This window comes from Galeopterus variegatus, unplaced genomic scaffold (assembly GCF_000696425.1).
Source record: "Galeopterus variegatus unplaced genomic scaffold, G_variegatus-3.0.2 Scaffold147, whole genome shotgun sequence".
Classification (NCBI taxonomy): Eukaryota; Metazoa; Chordata; class Mammalia; order Dermoptera; family Cynocephalidae; genus Galeopterus; species Galeopterus variegatus.
In genome coordinates this window covers 542,549-554,095 of record NW_007726258.1, presented here as the reverse complement: position 1 = coordinate 554,095, position 11,547 = coordinate 542,549, and the positions used below count along the sequence as shown (strand labels likewise).

Sequence of the window (11,547 nt, the reverse complement as noted above, 5' to 3'; positions counted from 1 at the left end):
GCTCCAGAGGGAAACCCTGAAATTGTAGGGAATGGTGCAGCCACTACATGGGGTGAATCCTAAGTTCCTGAATCACTGTGAGGAAGGCTTACACTGGACAGTGCACGGGACTGAGATGTGAGCAGGAAATAAACTTCTATTTTTTTTTTTTTGTCTGCTCAATATCCATTCTTCCCTCTGTTTTTTTTTTTTTCAAAAGATGACCGGTAAGGGGATCTTAACCCTTGACTTGGTGTTGTCAGCACCACGATCTCCCAAGTGAGCTAACCTGCCATGCCTATATAGGGATCTGAACCCGTGACCTTGGTGTTATCAGCACCACACTCTCCCGAGTGAGCCATGGGCTGGCCCTACCATACGTTTTATGTGACCAAGATCTGCCCGTACAGAAGCCCACTTTGGTCCTGACGTGACCTTGGTGTTATCAGCACCACACTCTCCCGAGTGAGCCATGGGCCGGCCCTACCATACGTTTTATGTGACCAAGATCTGCCCGTACAGAAGCCCACTTTGGTCCTGAAGTACCTGTGATTGGTACTTCACAGAACTGACTATGTCTGTTTAATTCTGTATTTGAAACCACATTTGGCTGCGTTTATAAGTCACATTCTCCAACATGCACTTACTAGTAATAATTATATTTTGATACTCCATCTTCTTTACTCTTTTGTCTTATTTTTGCTCTTAGTTTACAATTCAGGACAGAAGTTTGTACTGGTCAGAAAATAGAACCCACCCCAGGTCTTTATAATGGAAAGGTTTTAATGTAGGAAATTGGTTAAATAGGTGCTTTAGCATCCATTGCTGTGTAACAAGTTTGCCCAAAACTTAGTGGGTTAAAGGAACAATCGTCATTCATTATCTTTCATGGTTTCTGCGGGTCTAGAATTTGGGAGCAACTTAGCTGAGTACTTCTGATGCAGGGTCTTCCATGATATGCAGTCAAGATATTGGCTTGGGGTGCAGTCATCTGAAGGCTTGACTGGGGCTGGAGGATCCCCTTCCAAAATGGTTCACTTGTGGGCCAATCCCGTGGCGCACTCAGGAGAGTGCGGCGCTGGGAGCGCAGCAGCGCTCCCGCCGCCGGTTCGGATCCTATATAGGGACGGGCCAATCCCGTGGCGCACTCAGGAGAGTGCGGCGCTGGGAGCGCAGCAGCGCTCCCGCCGCTGGTTCGGATCCTATATAGGGATGGCCGGTGTGCTCACTGGCTGAGCGTGGTGCGGCTGGTCTCAAAAAAGGACAAAAAAAAAAAGAATCTTGGAAGAAAATATACCAAAATGTTGTATGGAACTCCTTGCCACATGGGTTTCTCCCAGAGCTGCTTGAGTGTCCTCATGACATGAGAGCTGGCTTCCCCTGGAGGAAATGATTCAAGAGAACATGGTAAATGCAACAATGCTGTCACCTCTGTCACATTCTCTTAGACAGTAGTGAGTCACTGAGTCAAGGCTGCCTCTCCTTCAAGGGGAGGGGAATTTGGCTCCACCTTTTGAAGGGAGAAGGGCCAAATAATTTGTGGATATATCATGAAACTACCACAACAGGGGATGATAGAGCTGAGGGACCAATCCAACCCATAGATTAACAATAGCAGAAATACACTAACTCACTTAGGACTGGAGGAAAAAAGGGAGGAAGTGGGGTTACTAGAGCCCAGGAGCCAGGACCATCTTGTGGAAGCTAGGACCTCAGAGGGGCTGCATGGTGGGAACTGGGGCCATGAAGATGCAGTCACTAGAAGTCACTAGTGGAGGTGCTTCCCAAGTTTGAGAGAGGGAGACTAAAGCTCTGGCTTCTCCCTTTGTCCTGCCCTCCAGTCTTCTGCCAGTGCCTGCAACTGGACAAATCTGCCAGGAAGGAGAGTGCAAGAGAGCTTGGGAAATGTTGTTACTTGTGATGCCGAGGTGAGCTGAGAGATCTGAGGGTAGATGGGCAAAGGACTAGCTCAGGGCTCCTCAAGCCCCCCCAAATGGCTGAATTGAGTAGGTGATGGATGATATTATGGTTAAATTTGTCTTGGATTCTGAACATTTTAATGTCTCAGTCTTGTTCTCAATAAAGTAACATTTTAAAACTGAAAATTAAGGGGGAAAATTAATGAAAGAATATTCTCTAGTCTGCTTTAATCTTCCTGAATTTTTATAGACTTCCATGGGACCAGAGGGAAGGGAAACATTCATAACCAGGCAGCAGAAAGCTGATCCAGTTTGTTGAAACAGCCTTTGTTATTCTCTTTCAAACTGGTCAGCATTTGAGAGCTGACTGATGCAACAAGCCCCTCATCAACTTCTGACCTGGTTTCCTTGTCCTTGCCATACAGCTTCTGATTCTAAACAGAAATATTTTATTTTGTCCACTTTAGGTATCTATGCAAGAGAACTGAAAACATATGCATACAAAACCACATACATAAATGTTTATAGCAGCATTAATAATAACAGTCAAAAAGCAGAAACAACTCAAATGCCCACCAACTGATGGATGGAGAAACAAAATGAAGTATATCCATACAATGGAAAAGGAATGAAGTACTGACATCTGCTACAACATGGATGAACCTTGAAAACATTATGCTAAGTGAAAGAAGCCAATCAAAAAAGGCCACATATTGTGGGCCGGCCCGGTGGCACACTGCTATAGTGCACCACTTGGGAGCACGGCGGCACTCCCGCCGAGGGTTCGGATCCCACATACAGACCGGTTCCCGCTCACCGGCTGAGCGAGGTGCGGGTGCAGCGCCGAGGTTTGCGATCCCGTTGCCGGTCCCGGTCCGGTACGGGCGCGACACTGAGGGTTGCGATCCGTTGCCGGACACGAAAAAAGACAAAAAAAGGAAAAAAAAAAAAAGGCCACATATTGTATGACTCCATTTCAAATTCATAGAGACAGAAAGTAGATTGCGGTTGCCAGGGCTGGTGGGAGGGGGAAATGGTGAATGATTTCTAATGGCTATGGGGTTTCTTTTTAGGGTAATGTAATGTTTTGGAATTAGGTAGTGATGTTTGAATAACTCTGTGAATACACTAAAAACTGCTTAAGTATACACTTTAAAAGGGTGAATTTCATGGTACTTGAATTGTATCTCAATAAGGCAGGAAGAAGGAAGGCAGGAAGGGAGGAAGAAGGAAAGAAAAAGGGCACATTCTGTCTTGCACCTCCCTGATTACTGATCACCACCTGGTTGGTTCCCGGCCAGACCCCAGTTGAGAGCTTTGTTCATCAATCACAAAATATTCATTGAGTACCCATTATGTGCCAACTATTGGTTGTGTTGGATGTATTCATGCACACAGTGGCACATGAGCTCATGCCAATCAATCTGTGTGGATAACCTTAAAAATGTACATTAACTGTGGGTGAACCTGTCAAGTCCTGAGAGCCTATGATTCTTTGTATTAATTTGACTCCAGATCCTGAAATAGTCATGTGGAAAGATACCTGATGATTAGTTACGGCTACAACAATGCTAAGAAACAAACAAGCAAACAAAAACTGCGAAAAGAAGTATATTAAGTAGTTGATAGTGATTATAATCATCCCTCAGTAACCACGGGGGATTGGTTCTAGGACTTCCCTTGGGTACCAAAATCTGCAGATGCTCAAGTCCCTGATATGAAATGGTATAGTATTTGCATATATCTATGCACATCCTCATGTATACTTTAAATCATCTCTAGATTACTTATAATACGTAATACAATGTAAATACTATGTGAATAGTTGTTATGCTGCATTGTTTAGGGAATAATGACAAGAAAAAAGTCTGTACAAGAAAAAGGTATGCACATGTTCAGTACAGATGCAATTAAAAAAAAAAATGTTTTCAGTCTGTGGTTGGTTGAATCCATGGATGCAGAACCCGTGGATATGGAGGGCTGACTATTTTACAGTACTGTGATTAGAGTCATCTTTGTCTCTTAGTCTTCATCTTTTCCAGTTTTAGATAATACAGTTAATTACTTTAATAATATAAAAAATAAACTCACAGATGTCTACTGGTAACATCTTTGGTTTGGCCACCAGTGTGTTCTCAAATATTGGAATTGAATGTGTTTAGCTATGACATCTACACTGCAGTTTGCCACAGTCCTCCCTACTACCTATTGCCTAAGCTAATGCTGTCTCTCATTCATATAAACTGCCTGATTCCTGAAGGCATTTGAATTTGGGTCCCGTGATTTACGTAATACCCACAATATACAATTCATTGTGTTCCACTGAGATGCTAAATTTCCACAGTTTAAATCCCTGATAGGTGGAGTTAGAATATTAATCAGTCCAAAAATGAAACTTAACATTGAATTTCTAGGGGAAAACAAAATTGTTCTTTGCACTTTTCTACAGTAGGATTGCTCGTGAAGTTAAAAGGGGCTGTGAGAAAAAGGAGGGTGTGTGTCCATCAGTTTAATTCAGTTTAATAGGAAACCTCTCTAGGTATTATCAACAAAAAGAGATTCAATACGGGGAATAGAGGCTTCTAAATGTGTTGGCAAGAATGGAGGAGCAGGTTACAGGTTGAGTTTTCCTCCAGTAATGGCACCCGGAGTAACACTACAGAACTGACCTGCCAGGGAAAGCAGGACGTCTGCCAGTCTGGAAGAGGGGAGGCAGGGGATCACCTCTAGAATTCTTGAGCTCAGGAAGCTTCCTCACTGCAGCTGCACCTGCTTCTTGACAACTAAAGCGGGAAACTGGATATTGGACCACTACTGCCCCCTGTTGCCTATTGGTTTTTGAAGAAATACTCCCTTAAATTTGGAAGGCAAGGCCGGCCCTTGGCTCACTCGGGAGAGTGCGGTGCTGGTAACACCAAGGCCATGGGTTCGGATCCTATATAGGGATGGCCGGTTCGCACACTGGCCGAGCCTGGTACTGACAACACCAAGCCAAGGGTTAAGATCCCCTTACCGGTCATTAAAAAAAAAAAAAAAAAAAAAAATTGGAAGGCATGTGGTGTCATCTCTTTACACGTAAGGAAACTGAGGGCCCGAGACGTGATGGAACACAATCAAGGTCAAACAGCTATGTGCCAAAGTGGAGTAGCAACATAGCTCCTCGTACCCAGGTCAGTTCAATGAACTCAACTAACATGTAATGAGTGAGGTCTTTTGTGGCCTCCTGGCATGAGAGGACAGCATACGTATCCTAAGACTGGTGCCTCATGGGTGACACAGACTAGTCAATATAATTCAGTAGGAACAAATCTGTGTTGTAAGCACAGAGGAAGGGGCTAGTTCCTGTATTTGGCAGAAGGATATCTAGGAACATTTCAGAGAAGATAAGAAGTGACATTTGAATTGAATTTTGAGGGATGAGTAGGAGGAACCTCTCGCCGGAAAGGGTAGTCTTAGCAGCTGGTAAGAGCTACAGGCGTATGGAGCAGCAAGACTTTGGGGAGCTGGGGGAATTCTAATTTTGGGGAATTCGAACAGTAGTTTTTTTTGTTTTTATTTTATTTTTTGTAGTTAAGGTATTACATACACACAGTAAGATAAGGTGTATTAGTCTTAAGTACACAGCCTCTGGATTTTTTTTTTTTTTTTAAAGATGACCGGTAAGGGGATCTTAACCCTTGGCTTGGTGTTGTCAGCACCACGCTCACCCAGTGAGCAAACCGGCCATCCCTATATGGGATCCGAACCCGTGGCCTTGGTGTTATCAGCACCGCACTCTCCCGAGTGAGCCACAGGCGGCCCGACAGCCTCTGGATTTTTAAAAACACATGTAAACACTCATATATATATCCACCACTTAGGTGAAGACACAGAACATATCCGGTATCCCAAAAGGTTCCACGTGCCTCTTCCCGATCTATACGGGCCTCCACCCCTCCGCAGTCCCGGGTAAGCAGGGTCACTGGGGCGGGGCGGGGGAGGCCAATATAAAACCCCTGCCTCCCATTCCCTCCCCTTCTATCGCTGCCCTTAGATCTTTCGCCATCTTCTTGGGCAATCCTAAGAGGGCATTGCGCCGGGCAGGGGAGGATTCTTGACACCGTTACTTTCTCGGAAGTCCACGTGAATTTTAGTTTGAGCACGAAGAGGCAGCGGACGATGGTTTTCGGCCCTTCGGAGCCGCCGTCGAGTCTCCAGCCTCGCGGGGCCTCCATGTCCCTCGGCGGCCGCCGTGCATCCGTTCCGTGGCAGCTGTGGCTCCCGCCAATCCACGGCGCCCGCATCAGCCCCCGAAGGTGGTGCAGCCGGAAGGGGCGGAGCCGAAGCGGCGGCGGCTAAGGAGGCAGCAGTGGCGGCGGCGGCGGCTCTGGAGGCCGCAGTCCTGGTCCTGGCTTCGGCTCCAGCCCCACCATGGTGACGCTCGCTGAGCTGCTGGTGCTCCTGGCCGCTCTCCTGGCCACGGTCTCGGGCTACTTCGTCAGCATCGATGCGCATGCTGAGGAGTGCTTCTTCGAGCGGGTCACCTCGGGCACCAAGATGGGCCTCATCTTCGAGGTGGCCGAGGGCGGCTTCCTGGACATCGACGTGGAGGTGCGGGCGCGCTGCCCGCGGTCGAGGCGGGGTCGCGCGGCCGCGCAGGGGTTGGTGGTTCCCGGAGCCTGCGGGGGGAGCGGACACGGAGGCCGCTGTCCGAGTCCCGGGAGGGGTCCGGGCCGCCGCCTGTTCCCCCGCCCCGGCGACCCCTTACCTGCTCCTTTCTCCGCAAGCCGCTCGGATTCCGGGACCCCCTTGGGATACAGAGACGTTGCTTTGGGTTCTTAGTTTGGATGACGGGTTCCCGTTGGACCCTCTCGCCGAGCTTTGTCGACTAGGCGCCGCGTGTCGGCTCCGGGGCCCGAAGGCGCGTCTCGATCCGCTGAGCAACTGCTTTTCCTTCGTGTTACGGACTCACGTTGGAACGCGGCATGAAAACATTTGAAAAAGTAGTTCGAAAACTGTTGAGGAATGCTAGGCAGATGTTCGCGTTGCATTTTTATTTGTTTTTCATAGAAACAGTCTTAATGTTTTACCCGCTTTTTCTCAAATCTCCAGAAATTTTGTTCAGCCCTCTCTGCCTGGGAGAGATGTGGAGTTGGGTCATGCGTTTTAGGAGTGGTGATTGTGGTGAAGTATCTGGAGAAAACAGGAAATTATTTTCAGAAACTAGCGGCCCCTAAACCTCCGCCCACATCTTTTTTTAAACCAAAAGAATGATTTGCCGCTAATTTTAAAAATAGGAAACCAAATATAATCGATACTTTAATTCACCTGCTAGCATGACTAATTGGGTTTAAGAATTTTTCGTTTTGACAGTGAACATTGGGAGAGCTGGCCACAACTTAACAAAATGCAAGGGAAATCCCAAAGTAAGGGGATAATGAAAGGGAGACTGTTAGCATTGGTTAAGATCTCAGAGATAAACTATTGCAGTCTCCAAATTTTACAGGTGAAAGAGGCTTTATAAGAGGAACTGACTTGGCCAGGGCCTAACGGCTGACTTAGGGCAGACTGGGTTGAGAATTTGGGTCTCCTAATTTTCAGGCTAGTCCTTTCCCTTGAGCCTTCAAACATCTCAGATAAAGCCATTCCTTTATTATTTAACGGTAATCAGGAAAACATTGAAATATGGCTTTATAAAAATTATTCATTTTAAAGAGATTTCTTTCTTTTTTGGGAGGGGGTTTGATGTCAGCCACCTGTTTGCATGATTGTTGGTTATATTAGGCTGGTTGAAGACCATGTGTAACGTGCGGTTTCTGTTAATGAAAGGTTTAAGTTTATTTTAATTTATTAAATTTTCTATTTATGTTTTATTTTTATTTTTTTCCATTTGTATTTATTTGTGTGGGGTGCAGTGTTTTGTTTCAATACATGCATATACTGCACAATGAATCACTTAGGGTATATGGCATAGTTTTGTACCCATTAGTCTACCCCTTCTCCTGGGGTTTAAGTTTAAATGGACAAGATGTAAATGTAGTCAGAGCTCAGAGTGTTTTAAGGAGCCACATAGTCCACCTATGTTTTATTAAGTTGGAGAATTGTAGCCGAAAGTGGTCACTGTCACTTACCGAAGTGAAGTGAAAGTTACTTATTTGTAGTGAATTTTCTACTGCCAATAGACGTTGCCTACAAAGTTTATGATTTTAAATTTTTTGTGACATTTTGTGTATTTCTCTCCTGCCTTCAGATTACAGGACCTGATAATAAAGGAATTTATAAAGGAGATCGAGAGTCCAGTGGGAAATACACATTTGCTGCTCACATGGATGGAACATATAAGTTTTGTTTTAGTAATAGGATGTCCACCATGACTCCAAAGATAGTGATGTTCACCATTGATATTGGGGAGGCTCCAAAAGGACAAGACATGGAAACAGAAGGTGAGATGAATATTCAAAAGATTTTTATCACATTCCAAGATCTAATTTTAATTTTGTACACTTTTATCTTTTTCAATGGAATACTTGTTTTTTTGATTTCTTATTCCAGGTTCATTCACTGGCTGTAAAACAAAAAAACCTTTTGTGAAATACACTTTTTATCTATGTAGGTGTCCTAATTGGCAACAAAGTTTCTGGAAGTTAAGGTTTATCTTTTCGTGCTTTATGGTTGCCACTTCGGGGCAGTTTTTCTTAGTCACTTTGTGTTCTTGTAACCATCTAGGTTACATGTGTCTTAGGTTGTTAATTCTGTTAATTTGCTAATCCTGTTATGTATATCTTTATTTGCTCATTTGTATATACGACTAGTTTAGCTAAACTTTTTGTTGGTTTATTTGTTTATATCTTATACTTTTCTTTAGGTGGTGGCGATACCTGGGATGGTACGTGGATTGCTTTTGACAGCATCCTATCTTGCATCTTTCTGTTAGCTAATGTCTAATTTCTGCCTTCCTTTTTTCTAACCTCAGTTTGTTGGCATGAGAGTGTTTTTTTTTTTAAAACCCTACAACTAATTAGATTGATTGTTTTTGGTGGTTTTTTTATTTGGTTGACAGGAGATGGGGGTTAGGCTATTTTAAATTAATAGCACTTAGAACAATGTGATTGACATTTTAGTAGTGACATCTTTGTTTCTTTAAAATGAATGCTAAAGAGTGGAAAGATTCAACTATAACTTGACAAGTAAATGTCTTAATTAAACATAGCTAGTTGATTTTCTAGAAAATATGAGGGTACTTCAAAACGTTTGTGGAAAAATAGAATTAAAAGATAATATTGATCTTTCCATGAACTTTTGAAGTACCCTTGTATATTGTAGTCTTGCTTTACCATTATTAAAGTTTCTAACTTGAAGCTTGGTTGGATATGAAGTACAGTTCTCAGAGCCATGTGTAGATATGAGGACAAAAGTTCTTTTGGCCATATGTTGCAGTTAGATTGTTTATTGCTCAACTAACCAGCAATGAGTCCTGATTGGTTCTTCTGGATAAATTGTTTACCAGGACATTTGTTTTTGTTTAGTGTTTTGGTTTTTTTGACATAGTGTATGCTAGGGGTTTTTGGAAGCTAGCAGTTGTTCAACACATTCCGTGGTATTAGATATGAGACATATTGACATCATAAAGAAGATGAAGTATTTTGAAATCTATAGAATTTAGAGAGTCATACTACTTAGTAATTTCTGTGCTCATTTTTCAAGGCCATTTACAGGGTAGGACTTGGCTAATTCTCAGGGAGAATTAGGAGTTTTGAAGGGCATAATATTTGTTCATTTTTTGGAAATTGGTAGTATTTAAATAGCTAGAAAATGTTGGGTGATCAATGTGAATATTGAATTTCTTAAATAATCCTTTAACGCAATAGCTAAAATTTTTGTTTTTGCTTGTTATTGTCAGTGAATATCAGCTGTCAAATCAAACCTTCCTATAAAGCAGTGGTTCTCAAGTGGGGATGATCTTTGTCCCCCAAGGGGACATTTGGCAATATGTCCAAAAAGTGGAGATACTTTTGATTCTCAAGACTAGATGGGTGGGTGCTACTGGCATCTAGGGGATCCTGCTCAAATATCCTACAATGCATCGGACAGTTCCCCACAACAAACGTGGGACAACATTTGATCCAAAATGTCAACAATGCCACTCTTGAGAAATTCTGCTCTAAAGGTTCTAGGCTCTAGGTAGTACATGGGCTTCCAGAGTGTAACTACAAACGTGGGACAACATTTGATCCAAAATGTCAACAATGCCACTCCTGAGAAATTCTGCTCTAAAGGTTCTAGGCTCTAGGTAGTACATGGGCTTCCAGAGTGTAACTGGTAAGGGATGATTTGAGATTCCAGCTCAACTACTTTAAATGGTGGGGGCCCTTGGCTTCTCTTAAGAAATTTAGGATTTATCTGTAGTAATCTGGAATTCCAGATGAGGCCCAATCTTGGGCAGAAATGAAGAGATTTCCTTCTCTCCCTGTCCCTACCCCCCCCCCCCCCCCCCCCCCCCCCCCGGACTTTTAACTTATGCTGTTTCTTTCCTGCCTGCTCATTGTTATAATATAGCACTACCTGGAAACATATGTTTATTCTTCAGAATGTCACCTTGTATTCATGTTTGGTTAAAAGAGGATACCTGGTTGAAATCCTTGTGCAGCTGAGAGCTTGTCTCTTTACTTACAGTGCCTGCTGTTTCCCACTGTAGTGAAATCATTACTTTGACTGTCACAGAAGAATGTTTGAGTTGGTGTGGATTTTCCCGAGACTGTCTTCATGTTTTTCTCTGCTCAGCTTCATAGACATTAGGAGTTTGTTTTGATGCTGTTCCTAAATTAACATTGGGGTTATATGATTCTTAAGAGTAGATTTTGATTTTAGTTTAAATATTATTACTGATATAGGATTTAGTTTTTTTTTAAAAATGTATTTTTTTGCATGTTATTTTTTTCCTTCTCAGGCTTTTACTTCTCCTCTGTAGTTAGTATAGTGAACTTCACATAATAGCAATTCATCTGAAGAACTTTCTTAGGGTTTTCCTGTAGTCAGTAAGCATTGTATAGTATGTTTCCTACCCTAAAGAGGTTTTTCTACTGGGAATTGACTTTAAAAAAAAATACTATGAGTTAAATTGTCATGGGTGGTTCATATCAGTGGTCCAAATTGATGTCTGAGCTGTTTCTAAAAATAGCTTTTTTTATATGCGTTCTCTGAGCAATATTTTTATTATTTAAAAAGTATTTTTCAAAAAGAGATTGCCTAATATGTGCTAATCTGTTTTCAAATCCTTCTGTAGCTCACCAGAACAAGCTAGAAGAGATGATTAATGAGCTAGCAGTCGCGATGACAGCTGTAAAGCATGAACAGGAGTACATGGAAGTCCGGGAGAGGATACACAGAGCCAGTAGGTTCATGTTTTAGTGTTGTAGCAGTATCTGATGGTGAAGGTTGTATTACCCAACAGCTTGTTTGTATTTTCCTTGTTTAGAAATTCTGCAAACATACCATGCTAAAGCACCCATGCAAAGGTATTTTTGGGGTATACGTGTTTGTAGAGCTTTGTACTAAACTAGTTTTATTGGGACACTTATTCTTTTTTTTTTTTTTTTTTAAACTAATTTCTTTATTTTATTTTATTTTATTTTATTTTATTTTTTTCGTGACCGGCAACGGATCGCAACCC

At 42.8% G+C, this 11,547-nt stretch overlaps 1 protein-coding gene across 1 annotated transcript in view; it reads left to right on the top strand.

The window, feature by feature from the left end:
• The first annotated feature begins 6,137 nt into the window (after window positions 1–6,137).
• TMED2 (transmembrane emp24 domain trafficking protein 2) overlaps window positions 6,138–11,547 on the top strand; it is an 11,255-nt gene continuing 5,845 nt past the window's right edge. The window contains exons 1-3 of the mRNA XM_008591361.1: window positions 6,138–6,488; window positions 8,128–8,320; window positions 11,161–11,268. Coding sequence (XP_008589583.1) covers window positions 6,309–6,488; window positions 8,128–8,320; window positions 11,161–11,268 — 481 coding nt within the window. The 5' untranslated portion in view covers window positions 6,138–6,308. The remainder of the gene's footprint in view (window positions 6,489–8,127; window positions 8,321–11,160; window positions 11,269–11,547) is intronic.